The 19,499-nt window shown below is 57.1% G+C and overlaps 1 protein-coding gene across 3 annotated transcripts; it reads left to right on the top strand.

Annotated features, from left to right (window-relative positions):
- The first annotated feature begins 5 nt into the window (after window positions 1-5).
- TMEM43 (transmembrane protein 43) lies at window positions 6-18,906 on the top strand. Of its 3 annotated transcripts, none has more exons than XM_027957825.2 (12): window positions 6-183; window positions 8,972-9,121; window positions 10,021-10,155; window positions 10,699-10,793; window positions 11,159-11,208; window positions 11,441-11,510; window positions 12,231-12,301; window positions 13,232-13,353; window positions 13,578-13,652; window positions 14,088-14,189; window positions 14,763-14,880; window positions 16,770-18,906. In XM_027957825.2, exons 1-12 carry the CDS (start codon window positions 172-174, stop codon window positions 16,970-16,972), a joined length of 1,203 nt encoding a protein of 400 aa, XP_027813626.2. In that variant the 5' UTR covers window positions 6-171; the 3' UTR covers window positions 16,973-18,906. The 3 variants fall into 3 exon arrangements, with proteins under 3 accessions (XP_027813626.2, XP_042092381.1, XP_042092382.1); XM_042236447.2 differs by lacking the exon at window positions 6-183 and adding an exon at window positions 8,387-8,772; XM_042236448.2 differs by lacking the exon at window positions 6-183 and having other exon boundaries at window positions 9,077-9,191.
- Window positions 18,907-19,499: the final 593 nt, after the last annotated feature.

Below are 19,499 nucleotides of genomic sequence, written 5' to 3'. Positions count from 1 at the left end.
GGGCCAAAAGAGCCCGGGCTCCCTGGGCGGCAGCTCTGTGGCGCGTCCCGGGCCCTGGGTTGCGCCGCTGTCTGCCGCTCTCGGGCGGGCGAGAGGTCGCGGACTCAGTGCTGCGGCGTAAACCCTACTCCGCGCTGGGCCGAGCGAGGCGGGCGGCGACCGGGCCCCACCATGGCCGCGAACGTGAGTGTCTCCTGGTCCGCCGGCCACACCCAGGCCTCCCGGTCCTCCGGCCCCTCTTCCCGCGGGCGTGTCGCGGCGCCCTGCCGGGTGGTCCCCCCCGTCCACTCGCCCGCCTCCCTCCCGCACCCGTGTCCGCGCCTTCCGGCAGCTGTGCCGTCTGTCTTGCTCAGCCCTGCCCGACTCCTTGGGCCCCGCGGTGTTGGGGACCGGGCCTCTGGCCCGTGGCTCCGGCTCGGGGGTCCTCTGGTGCGGGGCGCCTCCGCGTAGCCCTTCTCTTCGTTCCCGGTTCCCTCCTGGACCTTCAGGGTTGTCACGTGTGCGGACTTGGAGGGCCGGACGGGGCCGCAGAGAGGTGGCCAGTCCACGGGGGCGGTGGGGAAGCCGATCCGCCCTGCTGGAGCTGTCCAGCGACGTGCTGTACGGGGCGGGCGGTGAGCTGCGTGCCCAGCGGGGTATGTAAGACCGGGGCTGTTATGATACAGGGGCGCAGGCCAGGTGGGGAGCGGAGACTTCAGGGCGGCGGGCAGAGGGGGGCATTTCCCTACGGCCGGGCGCTCGTCCTCCTAGCAGGGGTTTAGTTGCAGAGCCCCTCGCTGAAGGTGGTGCCCCTGGAAAGGCTGCTGGCCTCCTGCCAGCAGCCAGCCTTTCTCAGGAACCTTTCTATTTAAGCCAAACATTCATTCAACAAACCGAGGGGCACCTCCCACCAGGGTGTTGGGAGAAGGAGCTGGTGACTCAGGCTTCGCTCCTCTGTGAAAGTGTCTGGAGCCAGCTCGGAGCCCTGCCAGCCGGGGCACTCCCTCCCTCTTGCTTTGGTTGAGCGTCCTAGCCACTCTCCGCTGCTCTGTTACACCCTTCCAGGCTCCTCCTCTGTCCCCAAGCGTCCTCTCTGCCTTCCACACCCCCTGAGAAGCCAGGGCTTTCGTCACCCACAGCCCCAGTACACCCTGCCTGGTGTAGAGTTGTTTGGGAGGCCGAGAAGCCTTAAGCGGTGCACCTAGAGGTGGTCCCCCAGATGCAGGGTCTGCCAGGGGAGGCCTGGGCTGTGTCAGGAGACAGGCGTGCCCTCAGACCACCGCCACCATACCTTACAGATGAGGGCTTCCCAGCAGGGGCACGTGCTTGCCCAGGGCCCCACAGCCAGCTCGGTGGGTCATGGGAAGGTGTGACAGGCTTTGGAGTCAGGCCCACCTGGGGAAAGATCCAGATTCTTCCTCAGTAGCTATGTGACCTTAATTTCTTGGGATTTTTGTTTCCGCATGGGCTCGGTTACTGTGAAGTTTAAGGAAGACTCTGCTTTTAGCACAGTGCCTGGTGCACCGCAGGTGCTTACTATGTTAAAAAGCAGTTTATCTTCAGTCCTGATGGGCAGAGAATCTCGGATACATAGGGTCCTGATCTTTGCCAAAGAGTGTAGATGAATTTGGGTATCCTCTGGCACCAAACCTTCGTTGATTGACCCAGTACTGGGGTGCACATTTACAGGGACCAGAAGGCCCGGTGCCGAAGAAAGATCAGAAGATTGTGGGCTGGAGCAGGAAGGACACAGGATTCTTAATCACTCTAACCTCCATCCAGTAATGGAGTTACTGTTGACATCTGTGCTTTATAAATGAGTGAACAGGGTCAGAGGGGTAAAGCAGCTGACCCTGGGTTACACAGGAAGTGATTTTCAGGAGCTGTAGGTCAGCCCCTATCCCGCCACGCACTGCTCATCGCTTCTAAGCCTGGAGTAGGGCAGCGGGCAGAGGGGAAATCGCCGCCGCCCTCGTTTACTGGGAATCTGGCCTAGAAAGTGGGCTGGGTGTGTCATGCCAGCCTGAGGATCGCCTTCTTTCTTCTCTTCAAGGCCGTCTTTGAGCCGCTTATCTTGATGTTGGCTGTTACGGGTGGTTGGGGGGAGGCCCAGGAGGAAGCCAGGCCTTCCAGGGCCCAAGTTGGGGACTGGCTTCTTTTCCCATCCTACGTGCCTACCTCGGGCTCCCCGTGTTCAGCCCCTGTTGTGGCCCCAGGCGTGAGGAAGGCAGTTTGGAGTGGAGTGGCAGAGAGTGGCCCCCAGTTGCCCAGATAGGAATCCTGCGTCCGCCTCTTAGAGGCTGTGTGGTGTGGACTGGCGCTGTGACGGCTGACCACTGTGTGCCCATCTGTGACGTGCGGTCGTGACGGTGCCCACCTCCTCGGGCTTGTGCAGGACTGGCGTCTGATAGACTGGCGTGCTTGCCGTTGCCATCATCATAATGGCTGATGCTCACCTGTCTGCCCGCAGCGAATTGCTCCACTCACGTTTCCAAATGGCCTGGAAAGTCAAGACTGTCGGTGATGCTTGTGTTAGAGGAAGCTGGGTGTGGAAACGGGTGAAGTCCATTCAGGTGGAGGGGCCTTTTCAAAATGAGAGACTGGAATCCATGAATGAATGTTCACTTTGACTGAGCAGAGATAAATTAACAACGGATAAAGCGCTTGCTGTCTGTCGCAGTTGCAAACAATCATTTATTTGATGTCCTTTTCAATAGACAAAATTTCTGTTATAATCCGTGATCTGTAGGGTTTTCTGGAAGCTGTAAAAAAAAACTCGTTACCAACTTTTTTTTTTAAAGCGTCTCAATAAGACCCTGACAGTAATGTAAAGCGTCCCTTGAGCCACCATGGGGGAGAGTTTCCAAAAATACTTCTTTCCCCCAAGAGCCGTTTTCTCGGGTGCACAGTTAAAGGAGATTCGTGCTAGAGTAACGGCGGCTGTGCTCCAGGCGTGAGCCTTGTGTGCTTTAATTAGGTCTAAACCGGATTTGGGTGGTGGGGTCAAAGTCCCCCTTTTTGTGGCCGTGTCTATCAGTTTTTTGAGCCTGTGAAGGAATGCTTCCGCTGGGTTAGGAGCGTTCCCTGTGAGCAGCAGGCTTTCTGGAGGCTGGACAGCGTGGGGATTTAAATCACGGCCTCAGCGCGCTGATTGCTTCTAGCGTCCATAGCGTTCACATTCGAACGCCTGGTGTTTTCAGCAGTTAACTGTTTTGGCAGTTGTATAACAATAACTCTTCCATTTTTTTTTTTTTTTATTAGGTTGTCCTGAAGAGGTTAGTCACCTCAGTGTTTCCATAGCATTCCAGAGTCGTGTGTCACCCCAGAGGCATGGGGTGTCAGTGTGAATATGTATCACCGGGTCCGTAGCTAGAGTTGGGGCAGTTCGTTCAGCTTGTGCTTTGTTTCCAGTAAATAAAAGCTTGTGTGATGTCCACTGTGGGCGTTGCTGCATATCCATCTTGGTAACATCCCTGCTCCTCCCTTAAACAGGACCATCTGTAAGTTAGATTAGATCAGCATTATCGATACGGGCTTCCTGGGAACAAGAAGACGATCTAACCGGTTCACAAACTGCAGTCGTGGCTGTTTGCTGACTGGCGCTGGCAGCAGAGCTGCAGGTCAGGGCTACCCCGTGGAAGCCAGGCAGCGCCAGGCAGCCACCCTCACGGGGAGCTGGGCAGCTCACCGAGCAGCGCTGCGGTTGGCGAGAGCGCAAAGGAAACGCAGCTGGGTGCAGGACCGAGAAGGCAGCCTGTTGCCCTTTCCTCAGGGCCTTCCGGGAGAGCTGTGGCCGAAATGGCCCTCGAAGGGGAGGGAGTCCCTTGGCTGCCGAGTCTAGTTTAGTTTTAGAGCCTAAAGCAAGTCTTGAAACAGTTTTGTAAAAGGCGTCAGTTACTGGATAGACGCAACTGTGTATAAATGACAGAAGACTTAAAATCTTGGAGAAAGACCTGGTTACAATACAGTTGTCAAGGAAACTGGCTATTTCTGTAGCATACAACATTTTAAGAGAGTGGCCAGAATCATGACTGACACATACAGGAGATTTCAAATTTTAGGAACTTCCTGCAATTTCTAGAATGTTTATATTAATATATTTATCCACACAATATGACCTAAGAATTTATCATTACTCAGTGTTTCCTAGGTAATGTAACATACCAAATGAGCCCAATTAGCTTAATATTTCTCTTTGAGATGTTTAGGGGTTTTCTGAAGCATCCCAGAGTTAGCTGGAGGTCAAAACAGCTTCATTAGGAATTTGATTCGAGGAAGTTTGTGAAAGATATCAAAAAGTTTTAAATGTTTGACTAAGTAGGATCATAAGTCACTGTGAAACAATATATTAAAATTCATTCATTTAATTAAATTTAGTCTGATGTTAGTCAGTCCTGGCCATGTACAGAAACTTTTCTCAGGGTTCCCTTTTTAAAATTGATTTTTAAAAATATATGTTACTTTATAGTTCAGTCTTTGAGTTAAGCGCAGAGTGTATTTATTAATAGTCTCAAACACATTTAGTCTCTGTGTGTGTGTGGCTCAGTCGTGTCTGACTCTGCGACCCCACGGACTGTAGCTCGCCAGTCTCCTCCATCCATGGGGTTTTCCAGGCAAGAACACTGGAGTGGGTTGTCATAAAAGTGAGTAATTACAGACTTATTTAGCAGTTAATCTTTCAGTATTTTCTTATTAAGAAAACGATCTAGACATTCAGTGAATTCCATCATTTGACTTAATTTAGCAGAACTCTAACTCTAAAATTTCAAATCCCCCCAGATTTGGAGAAACTGTTTTTAGGCATGAAAGTGAAAGTCACTTGGTTGTGTCTGACTCTTTGCGACCCCATGGACTATACGTTCCATGGAATTCTCCAGGCCAGAATGCTGGAGTGGGTAGCCTTTGCCTTCTCCAGGGGATCTTCCCAACCCAGGGATCAAACCAGGGTCTCCTGCATTGCAGGTGGATTCTTTACCACCTGAGCTATCAGGGAAGCCCTGTTTTTAGGTACATATACCCTAAAACAAAATTATTCTTAAAAGAATTCACCCCAAATCTTATTCATTATTTATGAAAATATTACCATACCAAGTTAATTTTCTTGTTGACACATTTTATAACCACAATAACATGAGCATATTAACTTTCAGGAAACCTGGGTACAGCTAAAATATTACACTGAATGGTGACTGTAAAGCCATGTCTGTATTAATTAGACCATCAATTTTAACTTGTTTTCTTCCATTAAAGATTAATCCTAGATTATGTGATCCTTTGACATTTTGGGCTAGTTTAAGTGAAATATTTGATTTGTAAACATTCACTTTTAAATCCGTTAAGTAGAACTCCTTTACATTACTGTTGATGGTGACAGAGATGGACCATACTTGTGTATACAGGCATACACGCAGATGCACACATCCAGATGCACAAAGAAATAGCTGTCCTGCTTGCGTTTCACAAAGGTCTGTTTCCACACACAGATGCACCCCCCTTTTTTTGCTTTTGAGTCTACTAATTAAGCCAAATAGACTCTAAAACTGGAAAGAAGAAAAAAGGTCAGTCTTCATCCCAGTTCCCAAGAAGAAAAGTACTAGCTAGAGAATGTCGAGACTATCGGATGATTGCTCTCACTTCCCTTGCTAGTAAGGTTATGCTCAAAATCCTTTAAGCCAGGCTTCAGCAGTACTTGAATTGAGAACTTCCAGATGTACCAGCTCAGAAAAGGCAGAAGAACCAGAGATTAAATTGCCAACATTCATTGGATCATAGAGAAAGCAAGGGAATTCCAGAAAAACATCTACTTCTGTTTCTACATTAAAGCCTTTGACTGTGTGGATCATAACAAACTGTGATAAACTCTGGAAAAAAATGGGAATAACAGGCCATCTTACTCGTCTATTGAGAAACTTGTATGCAGGTCAAGAAGCAACAGTTAGAACCTTATATGGAATAACTGACTGGTTCAAAATTGAGAAAGGAGTATGACAAGGCTGTTTACTGTTACCATGCTTATTTAACTTATGTACAGAGTACACCACACGAAATACTGGGCTGCATGAGTTACAAGCCAGAATCAAGATTGCCAGGAGAAATATCAACAACCTCAGATACACAGATGATACCGCTCTAATGTCAGAAAGCAAAGAGAAACTAAAGAGCCTCTTGATGAGGGTGAAAAAGCTGGCTTAAAACTCTGGCCACCTGATACGAAGAGCTGACTCATTGTAAAAGACCCTGATGCTGGGAAAGATTGAAGACAGGAGGAGAAGGGGACGACAGAGGATGAGATGGGTAGATGGCGTCACTGACTCCATGGACGTGAGTCTGAGTGAACTCCGGGAGTTGGTGATGGGCGGGGAGGCCTGGCGTGCTGCGGTTCATGGGGTCGCAAAGAGTCGGACACGACTGAGCGACTGAACTGACTGGAAGCTCAATATTAGAGAAACTAAGATCATGGCATCCGTCCCGTCACTTCATGGCAGACGGAGGCATAGGAAAGGTGGGGGCCGTGACTGACGTCCTCTTCTCGGGCTGTACAGTCACTGCGGATGGCGACCGCAGCATGAGGTTGGAAGACAGCTGCTGCTTGGGAGGCAGGAAAGCTGTGACAGGCCTGGAGAGTGTTTTAAAAAGCAAAGATGTCACTTTGCTGACAAAGGTCCATATAGTCAAAGCTGTGGTCTTTCTAGTAGTTACGTACGGATGTGAGAGTTGGAGCATACAGAAGGCAGAGTGCCAAGGAACTGATGCCTTCGAAATGTGGTGCTGGAGAAAACTCTTGGGAGTCCCTTGGACTGCAAGATCAGACCAGTCAATCTGAGAGGAAATCAACCCTGAATACTCATTGGAAGGACTGGTGTTGAAACTGAAACTCCAGTACTTTGGCCACCTGATGGGAAGAACTGACTCACTGGAAAAGACCCTGATGCTGGGAAAGATTGAAGGTGGGAGGAGAGGGGGGCAATAGAGGATGAGATGTCTGGATGGCATCACCGACTCAATGGACATGAACTTAGGCAAACTCCAGGAGATGGTGAAGGACAGAGAGGCCTGGCGTGCTTTAGCCCATGGGGTTGCAAGGAGATGGACATGACTTGGCAACTGAACCACAACAGTTAAGCCAACACTATAGACTCAAGGCAGTGTGGGCTGTGTTCACATTTCAGGAACATGATAAGGGGTGTAACTTCAGGCTTTCTCCTAGGAATGCTTCTGTTCCTCAAGGTCTGAATTTGGAAGATGTTTTATCAAGCCAGCTTTCTCTATGGGGCTGGAACATCTAAGGCGCTCCCTCCCGGCCGTTTACGAGTTAAGTGTAGGCAGGCATTGGTTCTGTCAAGAAGCCAGCCAGGAGGCCTTTCGGCCTTTGAGGGGTGGTTTCCCGTTATTACGCCCAATTCAGATAGGATCTCAACAGCTTTCTGAGGCCCAGTGATGGGACGTACCTGGCTTCCTGAGGGGCTCCCCTGGGGCTGGCGTGACTCTCCTGTGTCTTGGCTTCTCTCTGCAACAGTTGAACCTGCTGCAGGTGCTGGGAGTGCCAGGTGGCCAGCTGCCACGGCGCTCCCCAGCACGCAGACCTTACTTAGTGGCTGTAGTGGGCCCTGTGGGGCCGCTGCGCGGCACGTCTGCTAGGTCCCCCGCCGCCTGGGGGCTGCTCCTGGCTGAGGGAGCAAGCGTCCCTCTACTGTGGAGCTGCGCAGGCTCAGTCTCGTTCCACTGGCGGTTTGTTCACACCACATATACAGAAGTCTTTCCAATTTAAGTCAATCTGTTAAGAAAGACCAGTGAGCAGAGATCCCAGGTCTCTGCCTAGGAGACGGTCCAGTAACCCCTTTAAGACTCCAAGTCCCAGGAGGAGCAGCTTGAGTAAAACTCAGAGTGGGATTTAAAGCGATGATGTCCAGGCGTCAGGAGAACTCTCGAAAGCACTGAAGGAACAGGGAGAAGCGGGTGGTGCCCCCGGGGCCCCTGCTGGCACCAGGCCCTGGTTTGGGCTGGACTCCAGCTGTCCGCTGGTGGATGCGTCTGACAGCCCCCCAACTACACCAGTCAAATGTGGATGAAAATTTAGTTAACAATCAAATCAAGAAGAAACAAGGGCATTTTATTTGAGCCAAACAGGATTATAGCCCTGGAGACAGCCTCCCGGAGGCTCTGAGAACGTTGACCTGCTGGAAGTTGAAGACACAGCTGTGTGCATTTCTGGGATGGAGGGTCACACAGGAAAGGGGCACACTGGTGGTTCACACACAGTTCACCAGGGACGCACAGTCCAGGGAGGCCCGTGGACAAAGCGAGCAGCAAGTCACCCTGGCCCCCTGCAGAGCTGCAAAAGAACGCTGCTCCTTTAAGGAGTTTCGCTGCTGACGTCAGAAGAGAGGGGAGCAGGCGCTCCCGCCTTAGAGAAGGCCTGGCCGTGATGCAGGTGTGGGCTGCGTGCTGGGGAGTGGGGAGGCCCGCACGGCACAGAGCGCTCTGCTCAAACTTTCACGTCCTGCCCTCAGATAGAAATTACATTTCACCAGCTTGTAAATGAGTGTTCCTAGAGGCACTGTTCATAATCGCTAGGAGCTGGAAGTATCCAAGCTATCCGTTGACTGGAGAGCAAACTGACAGACGTGGAATTCTGCTCGGCCATAAGAGGGAGCAGACTCCTGATGCCGTGACAGAGGTGGCCCCAGGCGTTACGCCGAGCCCGAGAATCCGGACAGGAGCTGGTGCTGTGTCATGACCCGTTCGCACCACTTTCGGGAGGAGGCAGGACAAATCGCAGTGAGACAGATTCAGGTCACTGTCACCTCTGGGCGATGGGGAGATGGGATATTGGCAGGGAGGGGCACAGAGAGCTTCTGGGCGAGAGACGTGTTTCGTGTGTTGACGAACTTGGCTCTGCACTTGTCAAAACCGAACACTCAGTCTGTGCATGTAACTGAGTGTAAAGGCAGTTTGGTTTTTATAAACGAGTTTCCTTTTTTGTGTTTTTCAGTATTCTAGTACGAGCAACAAGAAGGATCACGTCAGAATCACAAACAAGGCCCAGCCAGGCTTCTTGGAGCGGCTGAGCGAGACCTCGGGTGGGATGTTTGTGGGGCTCATGACCTTCCTGGTCTCCTTCTACTTAATCTTCACCAATGAGGTACGAGGTTTGGGGTCCCTCTGTGCAGAGTGAGGGTCCCTGCAGCATCTCCATGCAGAGGCTGGATATGGTAATAAGGGTCAAGGTTCTATGGGGACGAGGGTTGGATCAGTCAGCTTGTTCTGTTGTGCCCCGCTTCGTGACTGACAGAAGCAGGAGGGGAATGGGTCAATTCACATACCTGAAATGGGGTGAAAGAGCAGGTGAAAAGTGACAGTCGCTCAGCCGTGTTTGACTCTTTGCAGCCCCATGGACTGTACGGTCCCTGGAATTCTGGCCAGAATACTGGAGTGGGGAGCCTGTCCCTTCTTGAGCAGACTTTCCCAACCTGGGGATTGAACCAGGGTCTCCTGCTTTGCAGGCGGATTCTTTACCAACTGAGCGATTCACACTCTGAAATGGGGACAGCCTCGGCCGCAGGCGTGGCTGGATCCAGGCATTCACGCTGGGCCACCAGGAGCCTCCGTCTCTCCATCTGCTGCCCATTTTCCTCTGTTGTTCCGCGGGCTCTTCCCCTGTGGCAGCAGAGGTGGTCCGGCAACAAGCCCAGAGAAAAGAGGCTGCGTCTCTGTTCCTAAGTCAGTTTAGCCAGAGGCGCAGGGAGATCTCTGAGTGTCCTCAGTCCGCTCTGAAGCACTCCTGGGGGACAGTGGACACAGGATGTGGTTGGCGAGGCCTGGGTCACACTGAACAGCTATGCCATCAGCCCTAGTGAAGCACATGGATGGAGGGGAGGGGAGGGGAGGGGAGGGGTGCAGGGCAGAGGCAGCCGCTGTTCTTCCTGGCGCGGCTGGTGCTGCGTGGCTGTGGGGAGGCCTGGAGAGCGGGCATCCTGGGTCCTCCTCACCCCAGGCAGCAAGCATCCAGCAGTTGAAATCCTTGCTCTCCGGCGTGCACAGGGCCGCGCGTTGAAGACGGCGACCTCGCTGGCCGAGGGGCTCTCGCTGGTGGTGTCTCCCAGCAGCATCCACAGCGTGGCTCCGGAGAATGAGGGGAGGCTGGTGCACATCATCGGGGCCCTGCGGACGTCCAAGGTAGGCTGGCGGCGCCCGCTGACCGCAGGGGCTCGGGCACCTCGTGGGTGTCATCTGGAGGCCTGGGCCTCGGAAACATACTTTTGGTGTGAGTCAGGCTGCACCGCTTGGTGGCTAGGGACCCGTCTCTCCAGGGCCTCAGAGGCTTCCTCTGTCGAATGGGGAGAAGCCTTGTAACAGCCCGAGTGGGCTCTGCAGATCAGCCCAGGTTCAGGAGCTCCCGTCCCGGCACAGTGGCCCTTGGCTGGAGCCTCACACGGAGGCGCTTAACAGTGATGACGAGCCTTCGTGCCTGGGGCAGCGTCTCCTGTCTGAACACCCTTCATGCTGCCGGATCCTGCAACCCTGGGCTCGCAGCCTGAGCCATGCGTGCAGCTTGGGTCACAGGCTCAGCTCTTGGGGCGGCGGCTCTGCTTGGCGCCCATACGAGCAGCGCAGAGTTCCCTGGGCTGTCCTGCCCTCTGGACCTGTTTCTCCCCAGCCTAGCTTCCCCTGAGCTGAGTATTCTTGTCCTTTGTTTTCCTGGTCTGTTTCTCTGTGAAGCTCCTGTCTGATCCTAACTACGGGGTCCACCTCCCGGCCGTGAAGCTGCGGCGGCACGTGGAGATGTATCAGTGGGTGGAAACAGAGGAGTCCAGGTGAGGGGCTGGCTGGGGCTGCGGGAGGCACGGGGTCAGGGGGACGCGCGGCCGGCCTTCACTGCGGCACTGCTGAAGGCCACCGTGGGAAGTTTTCCTTTCGGAGGAACGTCAGATTGTCCCTGAGGGACTGGCCCATGGTCTCGATTAGAGGCGGCAGGGGTCTTCTGCAGAGTGCCTGGGGGAAGAAAGTGGCTGGGCTAGTTCCCGGGGATCACCGCGTGTCTGGGCTGATGTGGACCAAGCCTGCGCCATGTGGGGAGAGTCTGGCCTGGGAGCCCCGAGGCCGCTTCAGGCTGGAGACGCCTAGAGGTGGGGCCGCCTTGGGGAAGGCGGGCTGACTCGGGCGCCTGTTTTCCCCGCAGGGAGTACACGGAGGACGGGCAGGTGAAGACGGAGAGGAAGTACTCCTACAGTGAGTCGCGGGCCCCTCCCTGCTCTCCGCAGCCTGTGTCTTTCCTCAGCCAGCATCAGGCCCCCGGCGTGCTGGTCCTCGGAGCCCTGCTCCCCCGTCTGTCCAGCGAGGCTCCAGGAGCTGCCCCTTTGGCCTGTGGGTGGTCCCAGGCTTGGATAAGAGGACGGGCGGCCGGCGGGCCTCAAACCTGAGGCTTACCGTGGTTTCCCCATGTTCCTTCTGCTCAAAACAGACACAGAATGGAGGTCGGAGATCGTCAACAGCAGAAACTTTGACCGAGAGATTGGCCACAAAAACCCCAGGTAAGAACCAGCCCCTGGCAGGTTCCTAGCCCCGCGTCCTCATCTGAGTAATGGGGCTGAGTTACTTCTGTCTCGCGGGCTGATGAAATGTGGGCTGGGGTTCGGAGGCCCACTCCTGCACCGTGAGCAGAGGCGGGGCCTGACGCCCCTGGCCCTAGGGCCTGGGTATGAGGCTGGGCCAAGTGCCCAGAGGGGTGGTCAGTGGTGGGTGTGGGGAGACCGTCCGCAGGGCTTTCAAGAGCGGCTGCATTTGACGCCCCTGTTCAGGGGTCCGGCAGAGGATGGTTAGCTCAGGGGCAGGGGTGAGGGTGTTGAGACGGGCGTGATGCTGGACAGGGCCTGTGTGGGCTGTGTGCTGTGATGACCTGGGCAAGGCCAAAAAGGGCCTTGAACGTTCCCAGTGAGGCTTGGATGCCGGCAGGAAGGGTCTGGAGGGGAGGGTGTGAAGTCCATGGCAGGGCCGTCTGACAGCTGCGGGGGCAGGGTGGGACAGGCTGGCAGGGGTCCAGGCAAGATTGTAAGAAGCTCTGGGCGATGGGAAGCCAGCGGAAGCTGCCCTTCCTCAGCAGGGGATGGGGTCAGGGGAAGACAGGACTGCAGAGCCGGGCTGGGCTGGGCTGGCAGGAGCCCCCTGGGTGCGGACCCTGCCGTACACCTCCCCTGGGACGGTGGCAGCTCCCCTGGTGCCCCACATCGCCAACAGCTCCCCCCTCTCCCCAGCGCGATGGCCGTGGAGTCGTTCACCGCAACAGCCCCCTTCGTCCAGATCGGCAGGTTTTTCCTCTCAGCGGGTGAGTCTCAGGCTGTTGGGTAAGCCACCGTGGACCCAGAACCCTGCACTTCCACCCGGTCGCCTCCCAGGAGCCGGGGCCCTGACTCAGTCCTTGGGTGGTTGAAGGGGTCTCCTGCGGCCCTGGGCAGGGGCCAGCCAGCACTTCTCCAGCGTCATATTTTTGGGCTGGGGCCAGAGGGCAGGTGTGTTCCCAGGAAGGGGCCCCTGTGTGGAACCCCCCGAAACCTGTTCAGGGAGCAGCTGCCAGGTGTGGGTCCTTGCCGGGCTGAGCAGGCGGGGCTGAGAGCCCCTCCTCAGGCAGCCCTGGAGGGCAGCCCACATAAGGCCCCGGGCTCCACTCCTGAGCCCCGCGGGCCCCCGGCCCTGAGCCAGACCCCGGAGGGCCTCCCACAGAGAGGGGCTTGCAGGGGACAGCATGGCTGTGAGACTGCCATCGAAACTCCTGGGGCTTGTCCCTGGCCAGACCTGGCGAGGGAGCGAGGACACCTAGGGTCAGCGCGTCGAGGGGCAGGGAAGAGATCGTGTGAGCAGGGCCTGGGCTGTCGGCCGTGTGCTCTGGCCCTCAGCTGGTGCCAGCCATGCCAGGCAGCCCGGCCTCGTGCTGCGGGGCGGCAGGGAGCCAGGCTGGGACGCAGGTGACTGGCCTGGGGAGCAGAGGCCACAGGGCTGAGGCCCTCCCGGGCGGCCGTCACTGCCTGACGGGGTTGGCTTCCTGGAGGCGCTGGAGGCTGAAGGGGCTGGCCCTGTGGACAGACGGAGCTGGAGCAGGGCCTCTGGGTGGGAGAGCAGGTGTCCAGAGGCCCCGGGGGATGCGCCGGCAGGCGACCCTGCAGCCGGGCTTGTGGGGCCAGCTGGGAAGGTGTCAGGCTGCGGGTTTGCAGGCGGGGCTGCAGCAGACACGCACTGTTCTTGACCACCCGCCTCCCAGGGCTCATCGACAAAGTGGACAACTTCAAGACGCTGAGCCTGTCTAAGCTGGAGGACCCGCATGTGGACATCATTCGCCGGGGGGACTATTTCTACCACAGTGAAAACCCCAAGTACCCCGAGGTACCCAGCGGGTTCAGGCGCTCGATGGCAGAGGTCGGGGCCCCTGAGTCCCGCCGCCGACAGCGCGCGCGAGTCCGAGCCGGCAAGGGTGGAGGGAGCGGCTGTCTGCGCAGTGGGGCTACCTGGGCGCGGGTGGGGGTGGTGTGACCCCCTCGTGGGCGGGTGGGCGCCCTGGGCCCCAGCTCGGACTCCTACCTCCCTCACGCGCCTCTCTTCCACCCCAGGTTGGGGATCTGCGCGTCTCCTTCTCCTACGCGGGGCTGAGCAGCGACGACCCTGACCTGGGCCCCGCTCACGTGGTAAGCGGCTCCCCAGGCGGACAAGGGGGGCCTCCCAGGTGCAGACACCTGGGCCCAGGTGTGTGCTTAGGGCATACCCCTCCCCGTCGTGTGTGCGTACATCCACGGGCCCCAGACGGGCAAGTGGCCCTGGAGGGTCTCAGCGCGGTGCCTGGAGAGGGTCTTCCAGCCCTGTGCAGGCGCTCTCCCTGGGCGCTGACCTCTGCTCTGTAAATGCTTGGTCCTGCGCTCCAGACTGTCACCCCCGCCCCGCCCCCGCCGGGTCCTCCCCAGGGCTGTGGAGGGAGCAGCCCAGCGGGAGCGCCTCCCCCAGGCCCACGTGGCGGCAGGGGCTGGGGCGGCCCGGGGCTCCCTGCTGCCTTGGTGCACAGTGAGGAGGGCAATGGCCCCACGGGCAGATGGCCCCACAGCTCTGAGCCAGAGGTCTCTGACCAGGTCACCGTGATTGCCCGGCAGCGAGGCGACCAGCTGGTCCCCTACGCCACCAAGTCGGGGGACACCCTGCTTCTCCTGCACCACGGGGACTTCTCGGCAGAGGTGAGCGGCCGCGGCGTGCCGCGTGGCGCACTGGTGCAGCTCCAGTGCTCTGGTCACCAGCCGCCCCCACGGAGGCAGAGCCAGGGCCGTGAGGCAAGAGAAGGCAATAGAGGGTGAGGTGTCCAGAGAGAGGGAGCGGTGAGCAAAGCAGAGAATCCCCCGGATGCCCAGAGGTGGCAGACGTGGTAACAGGAGCCTCCTTAGGCAGCGGGTGGCGAGCAACATCTTTGCTGAGTCCCAAGTGAAGAGCCGGGTGGGTCAGTCTTGTCGCAGCCCAGGGCCCCCGTTGCCAGGGCCAGGGCGCCGTGTGGCCCTGAGCACAGAGGGGCAGGCAGAGGCCCCTTCGAGCTGCGTGTGAGCTGGGGTGAAAGAGTGAGTTTTGCAGGACCAGGTGAGTGAGGGCAGGCACCCCCAGGGAGACCCGCGTACCCCCATCCTCAACATAGGGTCAGGCCTCACCCACGCCACGAGGACAGGGTACAGAGAGGGGCCTCTAGCCCAGCGCCTGCCGGCGGGGCGGCGTGAGACCCCTTGGTGGGCTGTGGCCACCTCCCCTCCCTGCTTGTCCTGCAGGAGGTGTTTCGTCGGGAACAGAAGAGCAACTCGCTGAAGACGTGGGGCCTGCGGGCGGCCGGCTGGGTGGCCATGTTCATGGGCCTCAACCTCATGACACGGATCCTCTACACACTGGGTAGGTGGGCAGATGGGGCCTCTTTGGCCCTCACCGCCCACTGGGTGCGCTCAGCCCCTGCTGTGACCTCAGGGCCTTGGGATGGGTGAGCCGGGGGTGGACGCTGACCCCCGAGGCTGCGGTCTCCCTGCCCTGCCCAGCACGCATCCCCTCAGCCTTCACCCCTTCACCCACAGCTGAGGTGCTGTGCTGCGGGGCTGGCCGGCCGGGAGATCTCCAGGTTCCCTTCCTGCCCCAGCCTCAGTTTCCTCACATCTAACTTGCTGAGTTTTGTGAAGAGCTTGGCAAATAGGAAACACTCAAGAGCTGTCATCCTTCACACTCCACCCCCCAAACCCTGAACTAGACTTGGGACAGCCCTAGCAGCTCTGGAACGCAGGGGAGGCTGTGCCAGGCTGCTCATGGGCCCCAGGTTGGCCTGCTTGAACCCAGACACTCGGCTCCGGACCCAACCCCAGGGTGGGTGACTGGCGCTGGGCCTGGCTGCTGTGCAGGAGGATGGGGCTTCTCGGGGGACTGAGCCCTGTCCAGTCAGGTGATTATGGTTCCCAGAAACCCCTCCTCCTCTTAGCCTTTCCAGCTGGGAGTCTGGCTACAGCCCCCAGACGATCAGCCCATTTTACAGGTGGGAAGACTGAGGAGCAGTGGGGGTGGGGGAGGCTGCTTCCCCCAGAGGGTGGAACCGCACCCAGGAACGCAACCCGCATGGTCATGAGGCCCATCGTGGCCACGACCTCGGGTAGGCCCTTTCCTCTCGGGGCCCGGTCCCCCTCGTCAGGTCTGTCTTGGGGGCTGCCCTCTGACTGGTTCACTCCATGCCAGAGGCTGAGCCTCTAGGGTCAGGACAGAGTGAGCATACAGAGGGACTCGGTGCAGGGGAGGGACGCGGGAAGCTGCTGGCGGGGCACCCGTCCACCCCACTCCGCCCTCCGTTCCTGTGACAAGGACCTTCTGAGAGCCTGCTGCGTGAGCATGGGCTGTGGGCCCTGGAGGCCGAGCCGCCAGCAGGACAGGCAGGGGCCCCGTCCTGGAGGCCGTGCCACGAGGACGGGCAGGGTCCTGGTCCTCTGAGCTTAGTGTGGTGGCTAAGAGCGGAGGCTCTGCACTCAGACAGCCTGGATTTAAATTGTGGTTCTGGCACCTTCTGTCTGTACTTAACTGCCAGGCCTCGGCGATCTTGTGGGTGAACCGAGGTTAGGAATAGCACCAGCCTACAGGAGGGCGGGGTTGGATGAAATGCGTGGTCCCCCAGCCAGCGCCCACACACGACCCCTGCTAGTTGCGGGGTCTGTTGGGCCTACGTGGGGCTGGACCCAGATGGGCCCCAGGCGGCCTATGAGCCGCTGCACCTCGCCGGCCTCTTGGGAACTGAGTGCAGGCAGGCCGGCCGGTGCATGCCGGCCACGGAAGGCCTGCCTCAGCGGTCCGCAGGTGAGGACAGGACTGATGAAGGGCTGATGGAACCCACGTCGGGTGGCAGCCTGCGGGGGTCTCCGGGTGGGCGGCTCCTCCAGTCCATCGAGCCCTCACAGGTCCTCCCTGGAGCTGGCACACAGGTGACTGGTCACAGCTTGGGTGAGCGACAGGCTCCTCCAGGAAGGGCTGGGCGGCCCACACAGGCCTGCGGGGGGTTCAGCCCTGCTGCTTTGTCGGGTAGCAGAGAGGTGCTCGCCAGCATCTCTCATCTGCCCAGGACATGCCGGGGCTGGGCTGGGCTGAGCCGGCCGTGCGCGGGGCTCTTCCGCGTGTGTCCGGCCGCTGCGGGCCATGTGTCCCACCGCTGCCTCTCCCTCCGCACCTGGTCCAGAGACAGGTGGGCTGCCGGCAGGGGGAGCAGAGGAGCCGAGTTGGGGGCCTGGGAACCCTGACCGCTCTCTCTCTCTCCACAGTGGACTGGTTCCCCATCTTCCGAGACCTGGTCAACATCGGCCTCAAGGCCTTTGCCTTCTGCGTGGCCACCTCACTGACCTTGCTGACCGTGGCCGCCGGCTGGCTCTTCTACCGGCCCCTGTGGGCGCTCGGCATCGCTGGCCTGGCCCTGGTGCCCATCATCGTTGCTCGGACTCGGGTGCCGGCCAAGAAGCTGGAGTGAGCGGGTGCAGCCCCCGCAGACACCCCCGCGCCTCAGACCCAGGCCGCCCTCCCCCGAGCTGCCTGGGTCTTGGATTCCACACGCGCCCCGCCCCAGCCGCACACACGGGCGGCGGGTTGGTGTCCGTCAGTTAGCCCTTCACGCCCCTTCTTGCCGCGGGCAGCTTTGCTGGCAGGAGGCAGCTCCCGTCTGGCAGCGTGACCTCCGCCCTCCTCTTGTCTCCTTTTCTCTCTGGGCACCGCGTGGCCGCCTGTGTCTCTTAGCTGATGTCTGTAGAGGTGGTGACGCTCAGACCAGAGACGGTGCCAGGACCCACCACTGCCACGCCAGGGTCCAGGACAGGGTGGCCTGGGCACCACAAACCCGCTCTGTGTGACTCAGCTCAGTGCTCAGAGGGCCACGGGGTGTCCCGATGAGTGTGGACGTCTGTCCGGCTTCGCTCGCATGTTGCAGTTTGGCAGAATCCTTTTGGTGTGCAGGACCTTCCGAAGGTCTGGTTACTTAATGCTTCTTATCGCTTCGTGTCTCTGCATGAAACTCCCTGACAAGGGGATTGTTTGGGGGGTTGTTAAGTGGGGGTTGTTTGAAATAAGACTTAAAAAACAAAACCCCTCCTGAATGATTCATATCTCAGACTGTTACACAAAAGCCCTCTGTGATCTGTCTGTTGAAGTCAGTTCAGAGCATGGAAAGTTCGGTGGGGCTGTGACTTACCTGGTTGAGGAAGTTACCCGTCCATATTCTGGGCCCCTGGGAAGGTTGTCAAAGCTTCAGGTGCTTTGAAACCAGTATTAGCAGAAGGCTTGTTTTCCCTCAGAGAGGAGATGGGTGTCTCTGCGTCTGAGAGAAAATCATTTCCTTTCTTCTCTGGCATCCAAACGCACTGTTTTCTTGAAGGTGATTTTGCATTATTCAGCTATCCCAAGTGTGTTCCTTCATGGTGACCCCCTTGCACGCGCACACACACACACACATCGACCACAGTCGGGCATCAGAGGCTGCGTGTTGGGAAGCTCTCACCCGGCTCTGCTCACCACACGCTTTGCCGTTAGCACCCGGCCCCAAGTGGCTGCTCCGGGGGCCTTATGTGCTCAGTGACCACAGCTTCATTCCTAACTCAAATCCACCCACACTTAGTTCACAGTTTCTAAGTTTCCTAACTGCTTTCACACCCTTCGAAAGATAAGTATGTCGATGTCTTAAGAGATGGTACGTCCTTTGACTATTGGAACTTGCTATGCCTTGCTGGGGAGAAGGCGATGGCACCCCACTCCAGTACTCTTGCCTGGAAAATCCCATGGATGGAGGAGCCTGGTAGGCTGCAGTCCATGGGGTCGCTAAGAGTCAGACATGACTGAGCGACTTCACTTTTCACTTTTATGCATTGGAGAAGGAAATGGCAACCCACGCCGGTGTTCTTGCCTGGAGAATCCCAGGGATGGGGGTGCCTGGTGGGCTGCTGTCTGTGGGGTCGCACAGAGTCGGACACGACTGAAGCGACTTAGCAGCAGCAGCAGCAGCAGCATGCCTTGCTGGGGTGGCTGCTTTAGTGAGTAATCTCTCTCAGTGTCCTAGGGGACTTGAGGTGTAAACTGAGCTTTTTCATGTACAAAACAGCCAGCCCCAGGGATGTTATCTGGGTTTAAGGACTGAAATCGTGTTCACTACTGCTTGTTAAATCAGTGGTTTCTTTTATCAACTCCTAAAGGTGCATCTGGAAAGCACAGCGACAACATTATGGCCAGATACAAAATCCTTGACATTCGTGTAACTTTTCTAGTACAGATTTTAAATTACTGCCAATTTCAAGTGTTCTTAAAGAACAAAAGAATGGTAATAAGTATTTCAAGCATTTGGAAAATCATAATGAAACTTTTATTACCTTTGTATTTTTGATAAACATTCAAAATAAACTTCTATCTTTTGATATAGAACTTGCCATATTCCCTTTTGCATTCTTTCTGAAATTTCTATCTCATAAGAATTCAGCCACAGAGTTTATTTAGAACCTATGAATTTTGCAACTTATGTATTGCTTTTAGTAGTTAAACTTGGTTTAAGTTTTTTAAAACAGCACCTCGATATTCGCTGCACTTGAAAACCTACCTTGTTCTGCGTGGACTGAGTGGCTCCTGAGGCCCCATCTGTAGGTGGTTCTAGGAGGTGGGAGGGAGGGAGCGGGGCCCAGCGCAGAAGGCGTCCCCGCCTGGGCAGATGAGCTGTGTGGCGCCTGCTCTGACGGTGACCTGAGCCTCAGCTTCCTCACCTGTGACGCGGGGGTGTCTCTACCCCACGGGTGGTGGCAGGCATAGAACGAGAGGAAGCCCCGAGCCCCTGTTCTGAAGCAGCGGACGGCCGCCAAGCGTCCATCCTGCCGTTTGAACTTCTTTTCCCCTTATTACAGGATTCGAGGCAGGTGCGTGCTAACTTGTCAGAACCCGAGGTTGGGCTCCATTTCCACGATGTGTCCCCAGGAGCTGCCTGCCGTCTGCCTGAAGAACAGGTTATTCCTGCAGAAAGCGGCAGT

This window comes from Ovis aries, chromosome 19, assembly GCF_016772045.2.
Source record: "Ovis aries strain OAR_USU_Benz2616 breed Rambouillet chromosome 19, ARS-UI_Ramb_v3.0, whole genome shotgun sequence".
Taxonomy (NCBI): domain Eukaryota; kingdom Metazoa; phylum Chordata; class Mammalia; order Artiodactyla; family Bovidae; genus Ovis; species Ovis aries.
Note: the sequence above shows the minus strand (reverse complement) of the source record. Positions and strands in the feature narration are given on the sequence as shown.

Coding starts and splice junctions, on each gene's coding strand:
- TMEM43 (XM_042236447.2), top strand. CDS start 8,713: ATGACCCGTTCGCACCACTTTCGGGAGGAGGCAGGACAAATCGCAGTG. Junction 11,511..12,230: donor ATTGGCCACAAAAACCCCAG/GTAAGAACCAGC, acceptor CCCTCTCCCCAG/CGCGATGGCCGTGGAGTCGT. Junction 13,354..13,577: donor AAAACCCCAAGTACCCCGAG/GTACCCAGCGGG, acceptor CTTCCACCCCAG/GTTGGGGATCTGCGCGTCTC.